The sequence below is a fragment of the Trichechus manatus genome, unplaced genomic scaffold (assembly GCF_000243295.1).
Source record: "Trichechus manatus latirostris isolate Lorelei unplaced genomic scaffold, TriManLat1.0 scaffold00170, whole genome shotgun sequence".
Classification (NCBI taxonomy): Eukaryota; Metazoa; Chordata; class Mammalia; order Sirenia; family Trichechidae; genus Trichechus; species Trichechus manatus.
Window position 1 is genome coordinate 3,113,655 of NW_004444106.1, and position 27,152 is coordinate 3,140,806.

A 27,152-nucleotide genomic window follows, 5' to 3' on the forward strand; every position below is an offset into this window, starting at 1 on the left:
AACCAGAGAGAAGAGGGATTTTAGGCCAGGTTACCAAGACATAGTTGTATTGTGGGGTAATGCAAGAAGCAGGGATCTAGGAGGTTAGAAGAGCTGCTTCTGTCACCTAGACAATTCCATATTGCCATATAAATGTAAAGAGACAGAAATAAAAATGACAGGCTGTGATAAGTTTTAAAAAAAAATAGAGGGTTCACTTTAGGGGTCATGTCACAGGAAAAAAATACGGCATTCAAGCATTTAGAAGGTATGCGAAATTGCCTATCATAATCAACTACTTCTCTCTTTTTCAAAAGCTGCTCTAGCTGAATTAAATGTGTGTGGAATGTGAATCCCCCTTAGTACTCAAGGCAAGAGAGAAAATTACTTCTACACAGAAAGTTACAGGTAAATGTCTCATCGTCTCATCAGAGGGATGGGACAGAACATGGGTGCTGTAGAGGGGAGAGGAAGGGGTACAGAGGCTTCACAAAAGGTGGCCTGTAGCATCTCTCACCAGTGGGCTCCTCTTACTCGGGCGCTTGCTGATTGAGGCCTGGGGTCTACTAGCTGATCTTTGGGCTGGCTTCCAGCCTTTTCCCTTTCCCGTCCATCCATCATTGCAACCTGGTGTAAAGAACAAGCGTCTCAACTGGGAAATCGAGAGGCGTGGTTCCAGGCCCACCTCTGCCACTGTGTGGCCTTATGTTAGCCCCTCCTCTTCCTGGTTCTCAGCCTTTCTCAGAGTGGACTCTGTGGAGCAGTATTTTCATGAGAAAAAATAAGCACTCTCCCTGTGCCTCTTGGAGAGTCTCAACCAAAAAACCAAACCTGTTGCCATCGAGTTGAGTCCAACTCATAGCCACCCCATAGGACAGAGTAGAATTGCCCCACAGGGTTTCCAAGGAGCAGCTGGTGGATTCAAACTGCTGACCTTTTGGTTAGCAGCTGAGCTGTTAACCACCATGCCACCAGGGCTCCACTGAACCATGCAGTCCTACAATAAAGAAACCTATTCCACCCACTGTTTCCAAACTCATGTAAACATGGAATCCACCCTTTCTCTTTTGCCTAACACTACTTACAAGCAATATATTTTGAAATATGTAGACAGTCCCAAGAGCCCCCTTCCAGCTCTAAAGTTCTATAGTCCACCCTGTCATCCCCCCCAGTGCCACCCCAAAAACTGGCTCTTCCATTCTCCTTCTCACTCACCGAAAACCTAATCATCATTCTGGGGTCTTCTGGTGCTCTCAGCCTCTTTATCCAGCCCACAGGCAGGCCCTGTCCATTCAACTTCCAGAGTTAAATTCAAATCAATCTGCTACTTTCCACCATCACTCTTCCTCAACTCTCACCCACTACAGTCCATTCTCAGAGCAGCCAGGGTGGTTTTTTTTTTTTTCAAATGTAAATCAGATAACATCCACACTGTTTAAAACCTCCCAGTGGCTTCCCATTATTTAAAAACAACAACAACAAAAACTCGCTGCCATCAATTCCGACTCATAGTGACCCTATAGGACAGAGTAGAACTGTCCCATAGAGTTTCCAAACTTCACGTCTCGGCAGGCAGCAGCCTCCATCCCTCCCCCTCTCCGTGCTCATCTATAAATCCTCTCCCTCCATTTCTCCAATTCAGCCACAAGTGTTCTTTCTGTGCCTCAGCCACATCAAACCCATCCCTGCCTCAGAGCATCAAACTTGCTGTTCCCTCTGTCTGGACCCCGTCCACTATCTGCCCCCCTCTCCCTCGTGGTGTGGCTCCTCCCCATCACTTGGATCTGCACTGGCACTTTCAGCACATCCCTGTTGTATTTCCTTTGTCCAGTAAACTGGCTGCTGTCAAGTTGATTCTGACTTATGACGACCCCATGTGTGTCAGAGTAGAACTGTGCTCCAGAGGGTTTTCAATGGCTGATTTTTCAGCAGTAGATTACCAGGCCTTTCTTCCGAGGTGCCTCTGGGTGGACTTGAACATCCATTCGGTTGGCAGCTGAGCGTGTTGATCTTTGCACCACCCTGGGTCTCCATTTCCTTTGTAGTGCTTATTATTTGCAATCACGGTCACCTTGTTTCCTGTGTCTCTTTTCCCTGCTATGTCCTGGCACATAGTGCATGGTACATGCTTAGTAAATATTTGTTAAATGAATGAGTGGAAAAGAGAGAAGGAGAAAATAGTACTCGCCTTGTGCTTGATACAGTGTGCCTGTTTCTGCTCCTCCCTCCTTGGTGGTGCCTCCTCTCCTCTGCTCTACCTTCTCTTTGGACTCACACTTCCCGGTACTGGTGACCCCTTGGTCCTGCTCTCTTGCTCCAGCTCTCCATGCTTGAAAGCTCTTACTTGCTCACAGCTCATACTGTCAGTCACTGAGCCATTTAGATTCTATGGCTGAAGCCTCTCAAAATTATCTTTCTTCCCTTTTCCAAGGTCACCACTCTTGGCCCCAGCTCCTGATGATCTCACCTGGGACAGAGATCTCCAGTGTCCAGTCTCCTCCCACAGGTTGTGCTCCCACACTGCTTTGCATAGTCATCTGACAGCACCTGTCAAACAGTCCTACCCCTGCTCAAGAACTTTTCATGGCTTCTCAGTGTCTACAGGGTAAACCTCAAGCCCCTCTGCTGGTATCTGTGGCTCTCCCAGATCTGGCCCCCCCTCTCTGCTGCTCTGTTTCCAATTACTCCTTACCCTGTTCTTCATGTTTCAGTCAAATGGAACAGAGTCCATTTCCTATACATGCCTATCCAGGTCTACTGAAAATTTTCTCATCCTTCTAGGCCAGTCTGAACCACTTCCTCCTGGGAACCTTCCTTGATTCAGACCTGCCCAGGTCTCCTCATGGCCCTCCTCATATACTATTTTGTATAATATTAAAACAGTAATAGTAATAACCAAAATAGATTGAACACTAATGTGCAAGGCACTGTAATATATTATCTCATTTAATCCTGACATCAATCTTATGAGGTAGGTGCTATTATTATCCAGGTTTTATAGATGAGGAAACTGAGGCACAGAGAGGGGAAGCGACTTGCCCAAGATTGAACAGATAAAAAGCAAATGAGTCAGGATCTGAACCCATACGTTCTGATTCCAGAGCCCATGCTCTTAACCTCTACTCTATGCTGTGTCCATCTTTGCTCCTTTCTATGAAACAAGGTTCCCTTGCTGCTCGCTCTGCCTGACCTCCCCAACCCCCCCAATTCCTACTTATGCTATGGGAAACACAAGACTCTAATTCTCCAGTAGCATTTCCCAGTATATCACCAACCAGGCGGGGTTAAATGTGCCTCCAGGCTTCCTCTGTCACAGTCCTGAGCACTCTCTTCCCACATGGATTGTGGGACCCAGGTCCACTGTGTCCTCTACATCCAGCAAAGCCCACAGAGGCCTCAGATGGTGCTTGCTGAATGCATGAATGGGGTCAGGGCCAGGTTCTCCTCACAGAATTCTTTCAACACCTAGCACAGTCCCTCAAACAGAAGACACTCAATACATGGCCACTGAATATTGACTGCACTTTCTAAGTGAAGACGGGCACTAGCCTTTGTGGGGCTCTTAGGTGACTGCTCAGACTCTCTCAGCCAGGATGGGCTGGATCCTGCATCAGAGGAGTGACCCCAAGCCCCAAGGCAGAGGCCACTCTCTGGGTGGGAACTGAGGTCCAAAAGACCTTTTCTTGCAGTTGCTCTTATTTGCTGGCTGGCTGGCTCCCTGCCCAGACATCAATTCTCATCTCTCCCTTTACCTGAGCTCCCAATCCCTGTTCTCTGCTCAGATCTAACTTCTCAGAGGCAGTCTCAAAGTGGTAGAAAAATCTGGACTCTGTGTCAGTTTCCAGCCTTACTGCCTTATAGCAATGACACTTTGAAAGAATCTTCATTTCTCTGAGGCTCAGTTTACTCATCTGCAAAACGTGGCTATTGATATCCAGGCCCTGCTTCCTTAGCAGGCTTCTTTACACTTTCTGAAGTGTAAGATGTCAACAATAATTCGCTCTTTCAACAAATATTTATTGCACATTTACTATGTCACACATATCTTGTTAAAGTTTCAGTCTTCACAGTAACCCTCTGAGGTAGATGTTATTAATCTTCATTTTACAGATGAGGAAACTGAGGCTCAGAAGGGGAGGTGACTTGGGACAAGTTGCAGAGATTAGATTTGCGCCAGGTGCATCTGCACTCTTTCCACCCACTCCACTTCCTCCTAGGCTCCCTGCTGGTGACAATTAGCCAGGGCTTGACCAAGCCTTCCATCTGGGTCCCCATCCCCAGGCCTTAGTCCCCCTCAGTATTTGCCTGTGATGTAGATAAGGGGCAGTGAATGTTTCCTGAGCAAATGGAAATCTCAGTTGTGCCTGCTACTGAGATAAGCTCTGAAAAAGTGAAGCATTTCACCCTCTTCATTCTTTTTATGGAAGATGGGGGAAGGGATAGCAAGTTTAATCTATTTGAATCTTTACAGGCACTCTTCCTTTTACAAGTTTGGAAACTTGAGGGATCCCTGTGGGAAGCCCTAGGGATGAATTTCATTTTGCAAGTTCCTGACTCAGGAGCCTACCTCAGGGCTCAGCCAGTCCTTAGCGCCAAGGTCACTCCTCAGGCTCAACTCCAGCCTACAGGAGCTGCTCACCCGCACTCCTCAAAGATGTCTGGATAGTGCCGGAACAGCACAGGCGGGTCCCGGTCACCTCGGACCGGGGCCCCAGGCACAGCCCGGATCCCAGGCCTCCTGCCTCGCCGCCCCCCAGAGCAGGAGCGGTGGATCCACTGGTGTGCTTCCACAGCGAACTTCCTCTTGAAGCGCATGCCGCACTCAGGGCAGGGAAAGGGCCTCTCGCCTGAGTGCATGCGCCGGTGGCTGACCAGCAGCGAGGGATAGGTGAAGCGGCGGCCGCAGTCTGCACACACATGGCGCCGCTGGCTGGTCTGAGCGTCCATGCTGGACACTGGGACCAAAGTCTGTGCACTGCCGGTCTGGTCCCAGGCAGCTTTCAGGGCAGGCTGTGCTCTCACCAAGGCTCTGTTGGTAGTCGAGTCAGAGTTGTGTTTAACTAGCTCTTCAGGTAGCTCGTTCCCAGGCATTTCTCTGGACCCCTCAGCTCCTGACCCTTCCTTCTTCTTGTTTGGGGCGTCTTCTGGGAAACAGGAATTAAGTTACATTTAAAAACACATTTGCACAGACTACGTCAGGTTATAAGGTGCTTTATGTACAGTACTGCCAGAAAGTACTGCCCAGTGATTTAACACACAGGCCTTGAAGGAAGGTAAACAGAGTTCAATCTCTTAAGAGACTTACATGTCAAATGGGAGTAATAAATTTTCTTTACTTCACAGGTTTGTTGGGAAGATTGAATGAGTAGAGGCATGTTAGACATTTAGTAAACGCTCAATAAACTATAGCTATCATTATTGTGGTTTCTTGATTTCTTATAGGGAATTGACTCGAAGACAATGGGTTTGGTTAAGGGTTTTTTTGTTAAAAGATGAGGAAACATATTTGCTCAAGATCTCTCAGCTTGGGGATATGTGAAGCGAGCTGGAAGTGGAGTGAGTGGGTTGTGGGGAAAGAAGAACCAGGTTGTCAACTACTGGGCATTTTCTCTTGAATCACTTTGCTTTGCTTAAGGAACATGAAAGGCAGACCTGCAGCCACTTCCGTTCTTAGCGCCTTTTAGTTTGTTCCTTAAAGGAGAAAGAGTAGGGTTTCCTAGGAAAGGTACCTGAAAACCCAGTCGTCTTGGAGTTGGGCTCCTGATTCTCCTAGCTCAAACAAGTCTTAATGTGACTACTGTCCCAAGTTCTGAACGTTTTGAAACAGGTCTGCCTTCTTCCTTTTCGAGTATGCAACATAGGTTGGTTCTTTAGGGATGCTGGAAGTGGGGATCTGAAAGAAAACTTTGCTAGACAGGAAGCCCTGGAGAGCCAAGTAGGGGAGACTTGGAACAATCTCTCACCTCTTGGAGCTCCTCCCAGGTTCTCCCTCTCCTCAGGATCCTGGGCGGCAGGACTCCAAGCCTCACTCTCCTGTTCCATCCAAGAGATGAGGGCTGGTTTGGGGCCCGGGAATCCTGGGAGAGAACAGGGATCACAGCGCTGGCCTGAGATGCTGTCCTGGGGAGATGGCGTCCCCTTGCCAGGGTGAGGGCATCTCCTCAGAACTAATACTCAACCCAGACAGGGCCTGCAAAGCTCCTGCCTGAGGGAAGTGGATGCGGGATGAAGATTCCCGACGGGGTACCTGAAGCCCTGGGAATGGAAGGTGGCTGGTGCTGCTGGCGGACTAGTGAGGAGTTAGGGCTCACAATCCTCTCGGTCCTTCTATATTGTCTCCCCTGTAAATCCCGGTGAAGGAGAAGCGGGGCTCTGACCCGCGGCCTCACCGAGCGCGCCCAGGTGGCCGTAGGTCTCCCGCATCACGTCCCGGTACAGGGCCCTCTGCGCGGGTCGCAGACACGCCCACTCCTCGGGGGAGAAGTACACGGCCACGTCCACGAACCGCACGGCCCCTGGCTTCTTGCAACCAGGCCGGATCTCCCCCGGTCTCTGCACCAGAAGCGGGGCCGGAGGCGGCGCCATGGGGCTTCCCCGCCCCGGGCAGCAGCCGCCTGGTCCCCGGGCCACCGCCTCCCCGATCCAGGCCTCAGGTTTCGTGGTCCACAGGAAAGGCTGCCCAGGTCGGGGCTCCGCCCAGGCTTGGCGTCCGAACCTGCTAGGGGAACCTCGAAGTACCAGGGACTGGTTGCTAGGAATTCGGGTATTCTGGTAGGAGACAAATAAAACCTCTTCGTGTTTATTCACTTCATGGCCGCCTGAACATAAAGAGCCGGGTTAAGAGATCCGGAAGGTGCCTTCAGAAAATATGGCGACATCCTGGCTTCAACTGTCACTAAGGGCCTGTGACGCGATTCCTTGATCACATCAAATATGGCGCTCTTCTGGTTTCCCTGGCCTCATCTTCGCACTTGCCCTTAAATACCATGGCCGCTTTAGGGTTTACTTTGAGCCGCAGGGGCCGGTAGGAGAGGAAGAGTCCTTTTCAAGACAGAAGCACAGGCCCGGGACTTCAAGTACCTCTCTTTGCCTGTGGTAGACGGCGGCCGATGATTGGCCGCAAGGACAGGAAGAAGCTGCGCCGTGATTGGTTGCGGCATTTGAAAGGACCCGCCGCTCTGAAATCGCCTTCGACCGACTCTGGACTGGAACCTGGATCTTGGCCACTTAGGGAATACCGGATCGTGCCCCGATGTGCTTCCTGATGGCGAGATCTGGAATCTGGTCCTCAGCCCCTGCAGGAAGACGCAGACACCTTGGCCAAACGCTGGGTACAGCTGAGGTAGAAACCAGGTAAGTGTTTACAGTCAACGGACAGCAGCAGAGCCGACAGGAATCCTTGCATACCTGGGTCCCTTTGCTTAGTCTGGGCAGGAGCTGCAGGCGAAGGAACGTGCTTGGTGAAGATGGAATTGGAGGGAAGCTATTTTAAATTGCATTTAAATTTTTGCCAAATTAATGTGTATGGTTTTAAAAAATACTTAAGGTTTATAATGAAAAAGGCAGCCCCATGTACTCTTTATTCCCTACAGGCAACTACTTTTATTGAATTATATCTCACAGCAAAATACACAGATCTTCAGTGCGAAATGCATTGAGTTTTGAAAAAGTACACAACTGTGCAACCATCACCCGAATAAGATATAGGGCTTTTGTTGTTGTGGTGGTGGTACGTATTTTGTAAGAATGGTGTGGCGGTGGCCTCTGACCTCCTCTAACTTCACGAGGAGGAAGAAAGGAGTCTCAAGATCAACAACCCAAGGCTGATTCCTGTGAGGCCGAGGTCAGACATGCCTCAGCCCTGCAGCCTTTTGACCAATTCCCTGACCCCTCGGTCTCTGCCCTGCACCGGCAAGTATTACAGGCAAGTGTTACAAAGCTCTTTTAGCTCCGCAGATAAGTGCCTGGAGGCACCCTACTCCACTAGTAAGCCTCGGCCTGAATACGCTCAGCTTTCTCACTCCGTGGGCCGGGAAGCCCTCTCCTGCCAATCTCCTGGTTCAATTGCCTCTGCTGCCACAGTTTCTGTCACTGCTTCTTGCTGTCTTTGGTGTTACAGCTCTTTCTCTTTGTCTCCTGGGCCTAGGAGGGTCTCAGCACAGGAATCCCGGGTCCAAAGGATGTGTTCAGGATTCAGGTTTGTAAAAATGGCATGGGAGCGGTGTCTGATCGCCTCTAAATTCGCAAGGGGGATGGAGAATCAAGATCAACAGCCCAAGGCTGATTCCTATGAGGCAGAGGTCAGACATGCCTCCTCTCTCCTCCATCTTTACCAATTCTTACACCAACCGTTCCTCCCACAGCACTCTACTTCTCTGCTAGGTTCAGTAATTCATTGCAATGGCCATACAGAACTCACAGACAATACTGATGATTATGGAGTTTATTAGGAAAGTCACAGATTACAATTCAGGCTCAGGAACTCTCAGGATACAGTTCTTCCACCAGGACAGCCTCTTTCCAGCCATACTCACAGGCACACCTCTCCCTGGCCCTTTCGGCCTCTGCCCAAAGGCACTCAGCTTTCTCTCCCTGTGGTCCGGCAAGCCCACTACGCCGTCTCCTGCTGCCGGGTCTCTGCTGCCGCGTCTTGCTGTGTTCAGTGTTACAGCTCTCTCTCTCTCTCTCTGTCTGTCTCCTGGTTCCAGGAGCTTCTCGGTGCAGGGATCCTTGGTCCAAAGGATGTGCTGGCTCCTGGCTGTTCTTCCCTGGTGGTTGGGGGATCCTCTCTCTCCTGCCTCTGGGGTGGCTCATTTCAAGTCCAGTGGGATGGCAAAGCTGACCAATCCCTTTGGTGGGTCACAATTACTCTATCATACAGTCCAGCCCAATCACTTGGGCGGGAGTTACAAGTCCATGGCTAGAAAAAACAAACCCGTTGCCATTGAGTCTATTTCAACTCATAGTGACCCTATAGGACAGAGTAGAACGGCCCCATAGGGTTTCCAAGGAGCAGCTGGTGGATTCGAACTGATAATCTTTTGATTAGCAGCCAAACGCTTAACCACTGTACCACCAGGGCTACACAAAAGTGATCCATTGCACCGCAGGTGTGCTGCAGGTGTCTATCTGATCTGGTAGGTTCTCCAAAAGTCATCTCGGCTTCACCCTCTCTGGCCTCTGATAAAATTTAACTGAGACGTTATTCCCTCGCTCTGAGTCTCTCTCAAAGTATCGGCATAATATTAGATTTCCCCCACTGCATAACCCATTTATGCATTCCTTTACCTTCAGCTATTATTTCTCCTTCCTTCCATTTGTCATGTATTTTTACCCAAACTTTTCCACCTTGGAAAGGGACATTAGGTTTAGTTGCCATGCTGTTCCAGATTGCTGGTAGCAAGATGACACTAGCAAGTGCTTCCCCCTCAGACCACTCCCATTCATGTTGGGCAGAGTTACATCGGTACAACACTAGTGGGCTATCTCAACTACTAGGCAATACGGCAGTATTCACCGTCAACCCCAATTTTGCCAGATGGGGGGAAGGTACAATCTGTCCTATCAGGCCCTTGAGAATTCGTTCATACAGGTTCAAGGGTATAGTTATAGTCTCTTGCTTAGGGATCACCCTTGCTTCTGGCACCCGCAGCTGCATCCCTGGTCCTGGGGTTGCAGTATCCGGCAGGAAAAACTTGTGTAACCCCTCTTTCCCAAATCCCCCAGAGAGAAGTAGGAATCTGTCCAATGGTGATCCTCCCTTTGCCCCCCTCATGTTGAGTGTGAGCACATACTCATGAAGGCATGTAAGCCAGCCCTTTATGCCTTTATCTCCTCATTTTAGATAACAAATATTTCAATTGCCTATTCCAATTCTCTATCAAACCATTACCCTGAGGTGGTATGCAACATGGTATGTCCCTTTACTATGATGTTTCTTGGCCCATTGCTGCACCCTGTGGTCTGTAAAGTGTGTTCCTTGGTCTGATGAAATATAACTGGATGGCCCAAATTGGTACAGTATCTTTTGTTCCAATCCCTTAATGGTGTTTTTGACATTTGCATCTGTCACGGGATATATAAAGCCCAGTCCAGAGTAAGTATCTATTCCTGTGAGGACCCATTTGTAGCCACCTGGTGCCACCGGCATCATTGGTTCAATATAATCAACTTGCCGGTTATGTGCAGAGCCTTCCCCCTGGGGAATCTGCCCCATAGCCATCTGCAACCTCTTTCTTCTTCTTTTTTACTGTACTTTAGATGAAGGTTTACAGAACAAACTAGCTTCTCTAAACAGTTAGTACACATATTGTTTTGTGACATTGGTTTCCAACCCAACGCACAACATGTCAACACTCTCTCCTTCTTGACATTGGGTTTCCTATTACCAGCTTTCCTGCCTCCTCCTGCTTTCTAGTCCTTGCCCCTGGGCTGGTGTGCCCCTATAGTCTCGTTTTGTTTAATGGGCCTGTCTAATCTTTGGCTGAAGGGTGAACCTCAGGAGTGACATCATTACTGAGCTAAAAGGGTGTCCAGGGGCCATACTCTTGGGGTTTCTGCGTCTTTGTTAGACCAGTTTAAGTCTAGTCTTTTTTTTTTTTTTTTTTTTTTTGAGTTAGAACTGTGTTCTACATTTTTCTCCAGCTCTGTCCAGGACCCTCCCTCGTGATTCCTGTTTGAGCAGTCAGTGATGGCAGCCAGGCACCATCCAGCCATGCTGGACTCAGTCTGGTGGAGGCTGCAGTAGTTGTGGTCCAATAGTCCCTTGGACCAGTCTCTCCCTTGTGTCCTTGGATTTCTTCATCCTCCCTTGCTTCAGGCAGGGTGATACCAGTGGAGTATCTTAGATGGCCACTCACAAGCTTTTAAGACCCCACACGCTATTCACCAAAGTAGAATGTAGAACGTTTTCTTTATAATTATGTTTTGCCAACTGAGCTAGATGTTCCCCAAGACCATAGTCCCCATAGCCCTCAGTCTAGCAATTCGGTCCCTCAGGGAGTTTGGATGTGTCCATGGAGTTTCCATGACTTTGCCTTCGTCAAGTTGTGCTGGCTTCCGCAGCATTGTGCACTGTCCCACCCTTCACCAAAGTTACCACTCATCTATTGTCTATTTAGTGTTTTTCCATCCCTACCCCTCCCCTCCCTTGTAACCATCAAAGATTGTTTCTTTCTGTATGTAAACCTTTTCATGAGTTTTTACAGTAGTGGTCTCATGCAATATTTGTCCTTTTGTGATTGACTTAATTTCACTCAGCATAACGCCCTCCAGATTCATCCATGTTGTGAGATGCTTGGTAGATTCATCATTGTTCTTTATCGTTGCCTAGTACTCCATTGTGTGTATGTACCATAGTTTGTTTATCTGTTCATCTGTTGATGGGCATCTAGGTTGTCTCCATCTTTTTGCTATTGTGAACAATGCTGCAGTGAACATGGGTGTGCATATGTCTGTTCGTGTGATGGCTCTTATTTCTCTAGGATATATTCCTAGGAGTGGGATTGTCGGATCATATGGTATTTCTGTTTCTAGCTTTCTAAGGAAATGCCATATTGTTTTCCAAAATGGTTCCACCATTTTGCATTCCCACCAGCAGTGCATAAGAGTTCCAGTCTCCCTGCAGCCTCTCTAACATTCGTTACTTTCTGTTTTTTTGATTTCATGCCAGTAATGCCAGGGCGAGATGGTATCTCACTGTAGTTTTGATTTGCATTTCTCTATTGGCTAGTAATCATGAGCATTTCCTCATGTATCTGTTAGCCACTTGAATGTCTTCTTTGGTGAAGTGTCTGTTTACTTCCTTTGCCCATTGCAACCTCTGTCTTTCTTGCTGGCAGACAGAACAGTCCTTATTGGCATTTTGTGCCTCAGACGGCACAAGAGGGATGTATCTAGATTCAGCCCATCTCTGCATCGCTGCAGCACCCCCATGTCCACTCATTTTATGGACCCAATTGGCCACCTCAAGTGAGCATACCACAGTTCCACTTGCTGATTCCAATCACCTTCCAATCCAGGAAAGGGGGGTCTTCTGATGGGCATTGATATGTCCTACTCTAATGAACCCTCTAAAGTCCCAGAATGCCTTCCATAGGTCCATGCCCCACATGGGCATCTCCTTAATAGTCCAATTTTCCATCACCCATTTGCCTGACCATGTAGCCAGGCCATTGGCCACTGCCCATGAGTCAGTAAAAATCCAAACATATGGGCTGTCACCATTGCCCAATTCTTCCATCACGGCTAGGAGGACAGCATGCAGTTCAGCCCATTGAGTTGACTTGTTCTTACCTTCTTCAATCAGGGTCTCTCCGTCTGCTGGTCTTAATGCAGCAGCTTTCCACATCAAATGTTGACCATGTACCCTGAAACTGCCATCCGTGAACCAAGCAGCCTGCTGCTGGTCAGCAGAAAGTTGTTCATAGGGCACTGTCCATGTAGAAATGGGCTCTGGCAGCTTCTCAGGTGGTTCCAGGATAAGACCTATGGGGAAAAGAGGCTACCTGCTTGTGGATACAGTGGGTGCCTCCCTGCATTCCCCGAGTAGCTTGTTCTTGTATGAACCATTTCCATTTTATTATAGAACTATTTGGGCACCACCTCCCTTATTAGAGTGTTTCTCTGACATCACCTGAGACATTATGGGTATTTCAGGTCTCGTGGTGATTTTATGACCTTCTGTCACTGAGGCAACCTCAATCAACACCAAATAGCAGGTGAGTAATTGCCTTTCAAATGGTGTGTATCATGCTGCAGCATCTGGAAACTTTCTAGTACACAATCCCAATGGTCACAGTAGGGCAGCATTCTCAGGTTTTTGCCATAAACTCCAGTCTGCACAAGCACATGTGGCAGATACCTCCAAAATCATGTCTGAATGTAGATCATAGGCCCTAAAGGCAGGGAGAGTGAGACCGCTTTCTGTAATTCAGACATAGGCTGCTCTTGCTCTGTCCCCCATTCAAATGCAGTTTTCTCTCAAGTGGTTTTATGGATGGGAGCCAGCAATATTCCCACATGTGGAATACACATTCTCCAAAATCCAAATAGACCAACCAGATGTTGGGCCTCCTGCTTAGTCTTGAGGGTAGATAGTGACAGCAACTTATTCTTGGTTGCCTGCGGAATGCCACAGATGGCTCCTGCCCAAGTTATTCTCAAGAATTTCACAGTTTGAGAAGGGCCCTGGATTTTTGCTGGATTTACTAACCAGCCTTTGTTGGTCATGTGGGCCACTACTGTATTCAAATCAGTCATAGCCTGTTCTTTGGGGTTTGATATTAACATAATATCAATGGAATGTATCATTACCCTTGAGACTGCACCAGGTCCAAGTCTCTTCTAACCAAATAATGACAGTAAGCCAGTGAATTCAAGTAACTCTGTGGCAATACAGTGGAAGTAAATTGGGATCCTTCCCACCTGAAAGCAAACTGCGGCTGGCTGTTTTCCAAGATTGGCATTGAGAAAAAGGCATTTGCAAGATCAATCACTGAGTACCAGTCTCCTTTAGCCTGCTCTATTTTCTGTATCATTGTCTGGAACAGCTGGCACTACTTTATTTAGGCCTTGATAGTCTACTGTCAGCCTCCATGAGCCATCTGCTTTTTGCACGGGCCATACAGGGCTGTTATACAGAGAATTTGTTGGCACCAACATTCCAGCCTTTAGCATGTCTTTAATCAAAGCAGTAATCTCTTTTATCCACCAGGCATCCTATACTGTTTCAAATTAACAACCTGAGTGGGTTTAGCCCGTTCTAATGGTTCCCATTTAGCATGTCCAATCATTGTAATGGCTGAAGGCAGAGTTACATGCTCTTTGTCATCTAAAATACCCAATATTCATTTCCATCATACATGTAGGTCTGTTTTACAACACTAGGTAGGAGAAACATTCAATATCGATAGTATATTCAGATAAACACATAAACCCTTTTTAAACATTCCAGTTTCATCTTCTCTTCTCCACACCATAACTATCTTCCCATTCATATACATATGGCCTTGGGCCTCTGGCTGAGTGAAACCAGAAGACCCTGGCCGCCTATCAATCGTCTTGCTTATCTGGCCTGGATTTTGCCCCACGCCACTCCAGATGCAGCTTTTCTCCCCTCAGCTGCAGCATAACATCTCCTACTTTCCTTTCAGTCATTAAAGATAACAACAACCAAAGAAACCATCTAAGAATCAAAAGTTTCATTTCCCATGCCCCTTCTTTCTCTTACAAAGTCCCATGCTTTCATTAATCTGGAGCCATTGCAACGAATCCCACTCCTGACACCACCTGTAAAAATGGAGTGAGGGCAGCGTCTGACCTCCTCGTCTAACTTCACAAGGGGAAGGAGAGAGAACCATTATCAGCATCAACAGCCCAAGGCTGATTCCTGTGAAGCAGAGGTCAGACATGCCTCCACCTTCCAACCTTTTTACCAATTCTGACACCAGCATCCCTCCCATGGCACTTTCTACTCCTCTGTGGGTTCGACAATTCATTGCAATGGCCACACAGAACTCATGAACCATACTTACAGTTAAGTGGTTTATCAGGGAAGTAACAGGGTACAAGTCAGGATTGGGATCAACTTGGAAGTCACAGGAACAACTCAGGACACAGTGCCTTGATCAAAACAGCTTCTTCTTGCCCTCTGCCACTGGGCCCTGCTGGGGGCCTTCTTGGGTAAGTATTACAATTCTTAGCTCCATGGGTCAGCAAGCCCCACCACAGCCATCTTGCGCTGGTCTCCTGGTTCCTGCCATCTTGCACCGCCAACTCTTGCTGTCTTCTATGTTACAGCTCCTCTCCCTCTCTCTCTCTTCATGTCTCCCTTTAAGCCTAGTGGGATGGCGAAACTGACCAATCCCCTCATTAGGTTTCCATACATCTTATTTGCATGGTCCCACCCCCACAAGGGTGCTGTTCACCTTATTGCATTATTAGCAAGCTATACAATCCCCTTGGTGGGCCACATGCACCTCATTTGCATGACCCCACCCAATCATTTGGTGGGAGTTACAAAGACGATGGCTGGAAGGGCCATATTAATTCACTGCACCGCATTGTGGTTTTGATTTACATTTGCCTAATGACTAATGATGTTGACAATCTTTTCATGTGTTGTTGTCCATTTATATATCTTCTTTGGAGAAATGTCTATTCAAGTCCTGTGTCCATTTTAAAATTGGATTCCAATCAGTATAATTTTAACTCTTCTGGAACATTCATTTAAAAATGTACATATACTTTTACTGCTTTTTCTTGATATACTCATTTTAGACATTATCTGTGGGTGTGTGAATAAAAATTGACACAAAGCTGATCCCCAAAGTGCAAAGATAATTCACATCCCTCCTCTCCTACTTCTCCATCTCTGACACCAGTCACCCACATGGCATTTTATTTCCTTCTACCCTAACCACCCAGAGTTAGATGAGACCTCACACCCGCTATCCTGAGCCAAGTCAAAACATCCCTGGACACCTGAGGTCAGGTCATCAGGGAAAAACCAAAGGCTCAGTAGTCTGCACAACTCCTTGTACTTCAGACCAGCTGGCCTCTTTCTATCTCTCTCTAGTCCCCTGGGACTAGGCCACAAGCTAGAAGGCTTCTGTCTTTCTTCATTGTTGCCCATGCAGCCTTTATCACCCAGCCATCCAGAGCTGCATCTACACAAATCAACTCTGTTCTGCCAGTACCTGCTGGCTCATTTCCCCTGTGAGTTCTGTAATTTGCTAGAATGACTCACAAAACTCATGGAAACTATTACCTATACTTACAGTTACCCCTTTATTATAACCAGAAAGGATACAAGCATAGAGACACATCAGGCAAGGTCTGGAAGAGGTCCCAGCACCACAAGGCCTCCATTGTCCCCAGGGAAGTGAGGCTTCCATTGTCCCCAGGGACGTGCTGCACTCTCTCCTGTGCATAGATGTTTTCACCAATCTATGAGGCCTCAGAAGAAAGCATTCCAAGGTCCCAAGTCCCCTAGTCACTGGGAGTTCAATGAATATGCATGATTTGGGCCTTAGGACATAGTTATGATTGATCCAGTCAATGAATATGCATGATTGCATCAGGCCCCCCTCCCTTCCTGAAGTTAATTAGACAAGTGTGGGGCCTGTGTAGCCCCTACTTGCTTGACTGTTTTGGAAAACAAAAGCATCTTGATTGTTCAGGTTATTTTTAGAAACCATTGTCAAAGGGTCAAACAAGTTCTTTGTCCTACAATGGGCATCTTGCTATGATATTGAAACTGCTATGATGCTAGCAACTAAAGCGCCATTTCACCTCACCTCCAGGCCCAACATACTTAAACTAATAAATTGTTGTAAATAATGTAAGTAATTTTCCCTGTACATGCTATGCTGTGATTATATTTCCTTTCTTGTACAACTTTTTGCTTCTAAATTTCTCCTTGTTTTTTGCTCCTTGCATATCTGATTTTTCTGACTTCTTAAATTGTTCCAAATTACCAAAGATAACATAAAATCTCAAGTATCCATTTTTTTCCTTTAGCCCTAGTTTGCTCTCTTCAAACTGGACTAGGCCTCAGCTGTCATCCAAGGTCTTCTGCTCCTGCTCTCTTGGATTGTATCCTCTGCTTTCAAGATTCCACATCTTCCTCTTTTAGTCTGAAATGGACCATTTTAATGGTTTGTGACATTGGGCTACAAGTACCAGATGCTCTCATTCCCACATTTGGAACCAGGCAGAATGCCAGAAGAGGCTCTCCTGCCTGCCCAGGGTACACGCAGAGCCTCTCCTTTTTGTTCAGAAATCTTCGTTGCTGATCAAGCTAGCACCTTTGCAGTCAAAATTTCTTTCTATTTTCTGGCCTTACCCTTGCTGTTTTTCATTTGGAATACTTTCCAGCTTTTGGTGTATATACCATTAGAAGTGAATCTCCTTTTAAACAGAATCAACTTTAACTAAAGACAAATTATAAAGAATATCACCTGGACCCCAAAACCTTGTTTATTCAGGTACTATATTGTAAACAGAGGAGCCCTGGTGGGGCAGTGGTTAAGCATTTGACTGCTAACCAAAAGGTCAGTGGTTCAAACCTACCAGCCACTTCGCAAGAGAAGGATGTGGCAGTCTGCTTTCATAAAGATTTACAGCCTTGGAAATGCTATGGGGGCAGTTCTGCTCTGTCCTATAGGGTCGCTATGAGTCAGAATTGACTCAATAGCACCTCTGCTGAGAAGGCACTAAGGATAGAGAAGATTTAAGAAGATTGAGCTAAATGATACACTTGACAGTTAACTAATCAGATTGAAACAAACTTTCAAGTAAGACTAAAACTTTGTTCCATCATAAGTGACAGTAGTGCAGTGAATTATGTAATATGGCCCTTCTAACCATAGTCTTTGTGACTTCCACACAGTTATTGGGTGGGACCATGCAAATAAGGTGTATGGAACCCTAATGAGGTGTGGTGGTTAGTGCTGTTTGTCGGCTTGGCTAGGCCATGATTCCCAGTATTGTGTGCCTATCTTTCTTTTTGTGATCTGATGTAATTATCCTCCATTTAATGTGTTATAAATCCTAGCTTCTATATGTTAATGAGGCAGAATTAGTGTGGAGTGCATCTTGAGTCACAGCCTTGCAGGAGGGCTCAAGTCCCACCCTTACTCGAGTCATGCACTTCCCTGGGGTGTGGCCTGCATCCAGTGTATGTATGTGGGTACGCTGGTGGGGCTCTCTCTCTCTCTGCTTCTGGATCCTGCATCTGGCTTGTCATTGTCTGACCTCTCCTTCTTGGGACTTGAGCCAGCAGCCTGCTGTCTGACCTGCCGATTCTGGGATTCACCAGCTTCCACAGTCCCATGGGGCAGCAGCCTATCATCTGACCTGATTCATCAGCTTCCGCAGCCTTATGAGCCAGCAGTCTATCATCTGGCCTGCCGATTTGGGTTCGTCAGTCCCTGCAGCCATGTGAGTTAGGAAAAGCCTACACCGGACCCACAGATTTGGGACTTGCTAGCCTCCACAACCATGTGAGCCATTTCCTTGATACGGTTTGTGAGTTCTGTGAGATGTTGCAGTGAATTATGGAACCCAACTATGGAAGGGAGAGTACTGAGGGGCGGGGGGAATAGCTGACGTTAGAGATGATGGAGTGGTACAGCAATTTGGATAAGTTGGACATTTGGGAGATCTTTAACCTCCACCTCATAACAACTAGCTTTGTGCTGATCCTTATAAATTATTCATTTAGTGGCTGATGTCCAGTGTTATTTTTCCTGCCCTCATAAAAATAAAGATGCTCTTGCCTTCAAATTGTTTCATTGACCATCAAGTTGTAAATGTTTGTTCAAGCATCCTGATCAGAAAATTATGAAAAATCATAAAACCTAGAGAAGTATGATTCATAAATTTTACTTATCAATAACAGTGCATCTGAACTTTAAATGAGAGCTGAAGTTTCTTGCACAAAGCTCAGCTTTATGCTGAAATGTTTAGGGGTGAAGGGTAATGTCTACAACTTACTTTAAAATGCATTTAAAAAAAAATGGATAAAAGGATGGATAGAGGACTAGATGTGATAAAGGGAATATAGCAAAATGTTAATTGTAGAATCTAGGTGATGGGTATATGGGTGCAGTGCAATGGGTTTCTCTTATATATGGCTTTTCTGGCCCTGGGTTTGTAATTCTGCCAAAAAATGGTTGGTTGGGCTACAGTCTACCCTGTGATTATTTTACACACCTTGCAGGGATTGGTCAAATTGCTATTCCAATTTGTTGTTGTTGTTGTTAGGTGCCATCGAGTTGGTTCCAACTCATAGCGATCCTACGTACAACAGCACAAAACACTACCTGGTCCTGTGCCATCCTCACAATCGTTGCTGTGTTTAAGCCCACTATTGCAGCCACTGTGTCAGTCCATCTTGTTGAGGGCCTTCCTCTTTTTTGCTGACCTTCTGCTTTACCAAGGATGATGTACTTCTCCAGGTACTAGTCCCTCCTGATAACTTGTCCAAAGTACATAAGAGAAGTCTTACCATCCTCTCTTCTAAGGAGCATTCTGGCTGTATTTCTTCCAAGACAGATTTGTTCATTCCTCTGGCAGTCCACGGTATATTCAGTATTCTTTGCCAATACCATAATTCAAATGCACCAATTTTTCTTTGGTCTTCCTATTCAAATAGTGGCTTGAAAGTCCACCCAACAGGATTGAGTGACTTGTGGTCCACCAAGGGGATTGGTTGGTTCATGGTCCTGCTGAGAAGGCCATGCCTTGCAATTGACAAGGAGTTGGGTTATGTAAGTGGGCAACCCCACGAAGGTTTTTTTAAAGAAGGAGACACAGAGAACAGGTGAGGAGGGAACCTCAAGACCAGAAGAGCCTGGAGCAGAGTGGTTTGGACCCAGGGTTCCCGTGAGGGAAACTTCTTGAAAGAGCTGTAATATGAGTCAAGGGCTGTAACACTGAAGACGGTGAGGTGCCCAGAAAGGCTCAACAGCAGAATCCAGAAGGGGGCCTGGTGGCAGAGAGCCAGTGGCAGAGAGCTAGTGGCAGAGCCGGCGGTGATGGCAGAAAGGTGCTTCTAGGAAAGCACCTAGGAGAGCTGAGCAAGCTGTTACACTGGCCATAAGTTGGGCCAGTTAGCAGGAGAATGGCCAGTGGCGGGGAGGTGGAAGATGGAGAAGCGTGCACAGCCAAGAGGGGGCAAGTATAGCTGAGAAGGGCCTCCTAGCATAGCAGAGAAGAGCCAAGAGAGCTGTCCTGGCTAGAAGTTGTCCTGATTGATGAAAATAATCCTGTCCTGAGTTGTATCTTGTTACTTCCAGGTTGATCCTGATCCTGAGTTGTAGCCTATTACTTCACTAATAAACCACATAACTGTGAGTATGGTCTGAGTTCTGTGTGGCCATTGCAATGAATTATTGAACCCAGCAGTGAAGTAGAAAGTGCTGTGGTGTGGAACGGCTGGTGTTAGAAATGATGAAAAAGTTGGAGAGTGGAGGTATGTCTGACCTCCGCCTCATAGGAACTAGCTTTGTGCTGATCCTGATTCTAACCCCTCAGGAATTTAAGCGATTCCTAGCGGTAGACTTCAATGGGTGTTTAGTGTAACAATCTTCCAACTCTTTTGAATGTTTGAAAAATTTTCTAGTAAAATGTTGGGGAGAGAAAAGCACATCCATTCATTCTTCAAACTGTAAAAAGACATGCTAGGTGCGTTTATACCTATCACATTTTATCTCAGACAACTCTATGAAGTTGGCATTAGCCCCATTCTGCCAATGGGGATTAGAAATGTTGAATGTTATGCTTAAGTGGGGATTGAGTTCAGCCTGGAATCTGAGTCTACCAACTTAGTAGAGGCTATGTGGTCAAGTAGAAATAACACTCAGTTCCCATTAAGGATAATATTTAGAACCCATGGGATCAGAAAAGCAGTCTTTTGTTCAGAGAGATATTTGAGGCTCCCAGAACCATTCCTATCATGGAGGAGATATCCAACCTTAGGACACGTTTAGTCTCACTCACCTTCTTGTTTATTCCCTAATGCTTTTTCAGTTCGAAAGTAGGGCAACAAATCTAAATGGGTCAGAAGGACCTCTCTTAATTGTTGACATGTATAAACATTAAAGATTAGACTGGAGACTATGCCTTGATTTCAACTCTAATCAAAAGTAATTTACTCCTTCTTTAAGGAAAAAAAAAGTTTCCAGCATTACATTTCCAGCTGCTGTGGCCTGGAATACTGATTTTTTTCAAAAGATGTAAAATCCAGGGAACATGAAAACATCTGAGAGAGAAAAAAAATTGCAATCACTAAACCAGACAGTCAAGACATGACCTAACCCTGAAGTTTATTAGGTTTGATACTTTTAGGGCGGGGGAGTTCCCCACCTGAGGCCACTGTCTCAAGCCAAACAATAGCTTGATACCAAACGTGTTTCCTTGTCTACTGCCTTATTTTGTTTCACCTGTACGGGGTACCGGATGAGCTTCCCCTAGTGGGGACAGAGCCAAGGTGTGCCCTCTATTCTGAGGGGCCCAAGTGGGTGTGGGTTCCTTTAATACGCTTTCTCATCTGGGTGAACTCACCACTGAGAAGCAGGAGATACAGGTCAGAAGGCGGAGCTCTCTAAGGGAAAGATCAATCCAGAAAGAAAAGCACTACTTAGGTACCAGTTACACGAATGGCTTGTGGTGAAGTAGCTCCAAGTAGAACTTAAAATAAGGGGCTGTTATGGATTGAATTATGTCCCCCTCAAAGTACACACTGAAATTCTAGCCCCTATACCTGTGGATGTAGTGTAATGTGATTGACACTAATGTAATCGCCTTCCATAATGCAATCTAATGTAATGTAATCTATCAGTTGAGGTCATAATACACGGTGGATTCTAAACCTAATCCCTTCAGATTTATATAATGAGCAGCACAGACACAGAAACACGCAGATGCACAGGGGAAGACAGATGTCATGTGAGGACTGCCAAGAAACTCTCAGGATTACCTACAAGGAAGTAACACAGCCGAGACCCTGATTTCGACTTTTAGCATCTAGAACTATGAGAAAATAAATTTCTGTTCTTTAAAGCCACCCACTTGAGGTATTTGTGTGCCAGCAGCACTAGGAAACCAAAACAGAGGCTCTGTGAGCAGAAGCCTTAGAAAATGGGTCCAGCTCTCAACAGACTTTCAGATTCCTGCTCCCGTCTTCCCATGGACCTTCTCTGTGCCCCCTCACCTCTGCTTGTTTCCTAACATAGAGCTTTGTTTTCCTTAAATTCCCACTTCCCTTCCTCATCCTCCAAATAAGCATAAGCCTTGCCTCTTCTGTTCCAGAGAAAACTCTGATCATCTCATGTGAACTCCATCACCCACACTCTTGAAATATATCTGGAAAGTACTGGAAGTGAACTGGGGGATCCTGGCCTCCCACAACAGGGATTAAGTCAGAAGGTGCTACTGCAGGCTGCTGCCACCTTGGCGTGTCATTGCCAGAGCGACAGATCCACTGGTGGGCTTCCAGGGCTTTCCCACACTCAGGACAGAGGAACGGCTGGCTGTCGGAATGGATGTGTCAGTGACTGAGGAGGAGAGAAGAGTAGGTAAAGCAGAAGCCGACGTCAGAGCAGGGATAGGGCTTCTCACCCGTGTGTGTGCATCTATGAATAGCCAGCAGGGAGGTGTAGGCAAAATAGAGGCCGAAGTCAGGACAGCTATAGGGCTTCTCGCCTGTGTGTACGCACTGGTGGATGGCCAACAGGTAGGGGTAAGTAAAGCAACTCTTGCAATTTGGGCACAGATAAGGCTTCTCCCCTGTGTTGGCCCATCTGTGGATGGCCAGGGAATCTCTCTGGCAGAAGCCGCACCCACAATTGGGGCAGGGGTAGGGCTTCTAGTCTGTGTGGTTGAACTGATGCTTGAGCAGGTACTTCAGCTGAGAGAAGCGGGCCTGGTCACAGGGGAAGGGCCGCTCCCCAGAGTGGACCTGCTGGTGATTGGCCAGGAGGGAGGGATAGCTGAAGTTTCAGCCACAGTCTAGGCAAAGGGAGGGTGGGCTGTGGGTTGGAGTATCCTTGAGCCAAAGCTTGATGGGATTCTGCCTAGGGGTGCAGGAAAGCTCTGGGCAGGCAGCTTTGTGATTGGGGCCAGGTGATGTGCTGAATGGCAACTGCTCCTGAAGAGACACCCCTTCATGCTCCATTTCTTTTTGCTTCAGACTTCTTCAGCCCTTCTTTCTCCTCATTCCCATACTTGGATCCTGAGATAGGGAAAAAGATAAAATCTGAAACTTACCAATACATTCTATACCTTGAGACTACTGCCAGTGTGGGGCTGGGGCCTGGGCAGCCTTCCCCTGGGAGGCAGCATAAATGGCTGAGTATATAGCCCCCTAGGAGTGAAGCTCAATGGCTGGGGCCTCATAAGGCCCTGGAAGCTAGCCTGGAGTAAGAGCAAATTCCATAGTCTGGAAGTTGTTTATACATGGAGGCTCTGAAAACTGGAGCTAAGTGGTGGAGGAGTCAACAATATTAAACACCTAGTCTGTGCCAAACATTGAGGGCAATGATGGTCCCAGCCCTCATGGAGCTTACAGTCTTGCACCTGTTTATGATCACTTTGCAAAACACCTTTAAAAGACCTCCTTTGGTGCCATTTGATGCCCTCACACACACACAAAACCATAACACTGTACTCTAGGTTCCCCACAGGAAGACCTTCTGGGAACAAACATTTATTATGACATGGCTGCAAGAAAAAATTTCATTTTAAAATCTCTGATGGAAAGCATCATCCATCCAAAACGTTTGTCTTCATTTTAACACAACAAAAGTCATTACAAAATGTGCTGAAAGCGCAAGCTCTATTTTCTATTAAACTGAGGTTTTCCAGTATGATTAAGTGATTCTGCAGTTCTCAATTTAGCTATTCTATTGGGCCAACTGGGCCACTTTGCAATGAGATAGGAACCGTGCAAGCAGACTCCCTACACGATGGGGATCTGGAGGGGGCAGTGTGTGCTGGGGATATGCGTTCGGGGTCGGGGCTTTAGGGGTTTCTCATAGGTCACTTACTGGGTGTTTGAAATAAAGTACCTGCTATCTTTCCCTTACCTCTGCTGACAACTCCTGGGTTCTCATCCTCCTCCTGAGCCTCTGGGCTCCATGCCTCCACCTCTCCTTCCACCCAAAAGTTGAAAGCAGGTTTAGGGCCTGAAAATCCTGCGGAGAGGAAACATCGGGCTCGCTGAGAACTCGAGACGGGAGAATGAGGCTGCTTCCTCAGCGTCCCACTTCTCGCCCATTCGCCCCCGGAAAGTTCAGTCTGTCCCCCTCCCCACAGATTCCTGAGGGGCCTTGCGGGACCGCCGGGCCTCACCGAGCGCGCCGAGATGGTCGTAAGGCTTCCGCATCATGTCCGGGTACAGGGCCCTCTGTGTGGGCCGCAGACACGCCCACTCCTCGGGAGAGAAGTATATACCGCCACGCCTGCGAAGCTTATGACCCCAGTTCTTTTTCTCCTCCGCCGCAGGGAGCCAGGCCGGGGGCAGTGTCTAGGAAACCCCTCAGCGCTTCACAAAGAGAGGATTCTGGGATTCGGGGATATACTATAATTTCCTTGCTTTCCTCAGAAATATCCATAAGGACCCATAGTCCTACCCTTATCAAAGACGGCGCCTTTCCGGCTTCAAAATACTCCATGCTCATACATACCACCGCGGAAACCAGAAGACAGGTTGGACCCCAAAAGCTCCTAATAAACCGATAGATGACATGCGCTGATTGGACAGCGCCGGGAGGCCAGGGAAAAAAAGGTCTGTGATTGGCCGTTCCGCAGCGGCCTGTTTGAAAGGCTTGCGGGTGAAGTGGCCGGGAACGAAGAGCGGCAGGGTATGTCCTGATATCACTTTTCCTGGACAGACACCCGGGCGAGGGGTTCCGAAGGGTGAAATTACTCTCTTCTGCAACTTACGTGAGAACTCTTACGGACTGATCTGGTTGGCCGGGGCTTGGAGGTCAGTAAAAGCCCAAGGGCTAGGACTGAGGCGGGTTCTGAAAGAGAAAAAATGAGGGGCGGCCTGCCCCAACCCTGTGCTCTGAGCACTCACGACAGGGGTAGTCCGGGGCGGGCCGCGGCGACAGGTTCCCATCCAGTATCAGATTTGCCACCCTAAGGTGACAGATGTCTCCTGTTTTACAGATGCAGAAGCCGAGGTACAGACAGGTCAGGGCGACAGTCATCTTCTGGCTCCCAGGTAAGTGTTTAGTGTAAAGCACTGCATAAACTAAGTATGTAATAAATATGAGCTTATAATTATTATTGTAATTATCAGCATCTTGTACCCCGTCTCGATCAGAAAAGCTGTGTTCAGATTCCCACCAAAACCAACCCCACTGCTGTTGAGTCGATTCCAATTCATAGCGACCCTATAGGACAGAGTAGAACTGCCCCAGAGGGTTTCCAAGGCTGTAAATCTTTACGGAAGCAGACTGCCACATCCTTCTGCCTGCAGACTGGCTGGTGGGCTTGAACCACCGACCTTTCGGTTAGCAGCGGAGAGCTTTAACCACTGTGCTGCCAGGCTCCCTGTGTTCAGATTACAGCTTATAAATGAGTAATAAAATTGGGAAGTTAATCAGATAGTCTCTTAACACTGTTTTTCAAGTTTTTCCAACTAAGAATTCATAAGGAAAGGAGACCTGTTGGCGCAAATGGTTAAGCACTCAGCTGCTAGCCAAAAGGTTGGCGATTTGAACCTACTCAGTAACTCTGCGGGAGAAAGACCTGGTGATCTGCTTCCATAGAGATTACAGCCAAGAAAACCCTATGGGGCAGTTATACTCTGTCACATGTGATCACTATGAGTCAAAATCGACTTGACGGCACCTAACAACAACATTCATAAGAATAGGTCCCGGGGTGACACAAATGGTTTGTGCAGAGGTACTAACCAAAAGGTTGGTGGTTCCACCCAGTGGCACTGGGGAAGAAAGTCCTGGCGATCTACTTCCATAAGATTACAGCCATTGAAAACCCTATGGAGCGCAGTTCTACTCTGAAACACATGGGGTCCTCCTAAGTTGGAATGGACTCAGCCGCAATGGGTTTGGTTTTGGATTCATAAAGACAGAAGAAGAAAGGGCAGAGATATAACAAAAAGCTGGCTAATCCCACAGTGAAGCCACTTTGAAGACATAGCTTCAAAATCCTTGTGAATTTGCATTCTGTTTTATAATATATCCAAATTTAAAAGAATATACAATCAAAAATAAGTTTCTCATGCTGAGTGAAATAAGCCAGTCATAAAAGGACAAATATTGTATGAGACCAGTATTATAAAAAAAACAAGAAAAAGTTTACACACAGAAAAAAATATTCTTTGATGGTTACCACAAAGGGAGGGGGAGGGAGGCTAAATTACTAAATAGATAGAAGACACGTGGTAAAGTTGGTGAAGGGAAAGGCAATACACTGTATGGGGGAAGTCAGCACAACAAGACGAAGGCAAAAGAAGACACTGAAAGGAACACAAGAACAAAGGGCAACTACAGCAATTACTATAACATAGACAATCTTGCAGCACCAGTTAACAAAAAATTTACAAAGGGATACGTAGGTATGCTAAAGAGGTGTGGAAGGATGTAAGGGAGTGCACCCACCTGCAGATATAGGTTAGGTTGTGGATATCTCTACATACATATTTGTAGATGTTGCATGTATACTAATATGGACAACAGAACACACAAGGGGTACAGTCATGGAAACTTCTTATGCACAACCAGACACCTCCCAGGACAAACATACTAGGCTTTGAAGGCAAAGGACCATAGACTCGGGGGACATCTACATCAACTGGCATAAGATAGCGCATAAAAACAATGTTCTATATCCTACTTTGGTGAGTAGCGTCTGGGGTCTTAAAAGCTTGCGAGTGGCCATCTAAGATACAGCTAGTCTCTTCCCATCTGGAGCAAAGGAGCGTGAAGAAAACCAAAGACTCAAGGGAGCAATTAGTCCAAAGGACTAGTGGACCACATGAACCACAGCCTACACAACCCTGAGACCAGAAGAACTGGATGGTTCCCGGCTACCACTACCAACCACTCTAACTGGAATCATAAGAGAGGGTTCCAGACAGAGCAGCAGAAAAATATAGAGCAAAAAATCAAATTCATAAAAAAAAGACCAGATTTACTGGCCTGACAGAGATTGGAGGAAACCCTGACACTAAGGCCCTAAGACATCCCTCTAACTTGAAACTACAGCCATTTCTGGAAACCACCTTCCAGCCAAGCAGTAGACAGGACTATAAGATAAAGAGTAACACCTAAAAAGAACCTGCATTACACGAGACCAAAAGGGCAACATTTGCCCAAAGTAAAGATGAGAAGGCAGGAAGGGGTCGGAAAACTAGACGAAAGGAAGTGGGGAACCCAGGGCAGAAATGGGGAGAATGTTGACACAATGTGAGGATTGCAACCAATGTCATGGAACACTTTGTGTACCATTTGTTGAATGGGAAACTAATTTGCTCTGTAAATTTTCACCTAAAAACACAATAAAATATTAAAAAAAAAAAAAGTTTCTCAAGGGTTGGAATCTCTGGAGTTAAAGTCAGTAAAGCACTTTGGAAAACTGGTAGTATCTACTAAAACTGAGTACCATATTTTTACGCAAATAATGCACGCATCATT

General features: G+C 46.7%; 2 protein-coding genes across 2 annotated transcripts in view; both read right to left on the bottom strand.

Moving 5' to 3' along the window:
• Positions 1–7,683, bottom strand: part of LOC101356157 (uncharacterized) — a 24,215-nt gene extending 16,532 nt beyond the window's left edge. The window contains exons 1-3 of the mRNA XM_012558494.2: positions 6,369–7,683; positions 5,943–6,056; positions 4,619–5,123 (exon numbers count right to left, since the gene is read on the bottom strand). Of these exons, the coding sequence (XP_012413948.2) occupies positions 4,619–5,123; positions 5,943–6,056; positions 6,369–6,564 (815 nt within the window). The 5' untranslated portion in view covers positions 6,565–7,683. The remainder of the gene's footprint in view (positions 1–4,618; positions 5,124–5,942; positions 6,057–6,368) is intronic.
• A 12,229-nt stretch (positions 7,684–19,912) lies between these two features.
• Positions 19,913–24,698, bottom strand: ZNF785 (zinc finger protein 785). Its single transcript, XM_004386771.2, is given in 7 exon segments — positions 19,913–22,673; positions 22,675–22,717; positions 23,571–23,678; positions 23,836–23,932; positions 23,935–24,010; positions 24,231–24,369; positions 24,566–24,698. Coding segments are annotated over 7 exon segments (1,443 nt in total). The 3' UTR covers positions 19,913–21,826.
• Between the last annotated feature and the right edge of the window lie 2,454 nt (positions 24,699–27,152).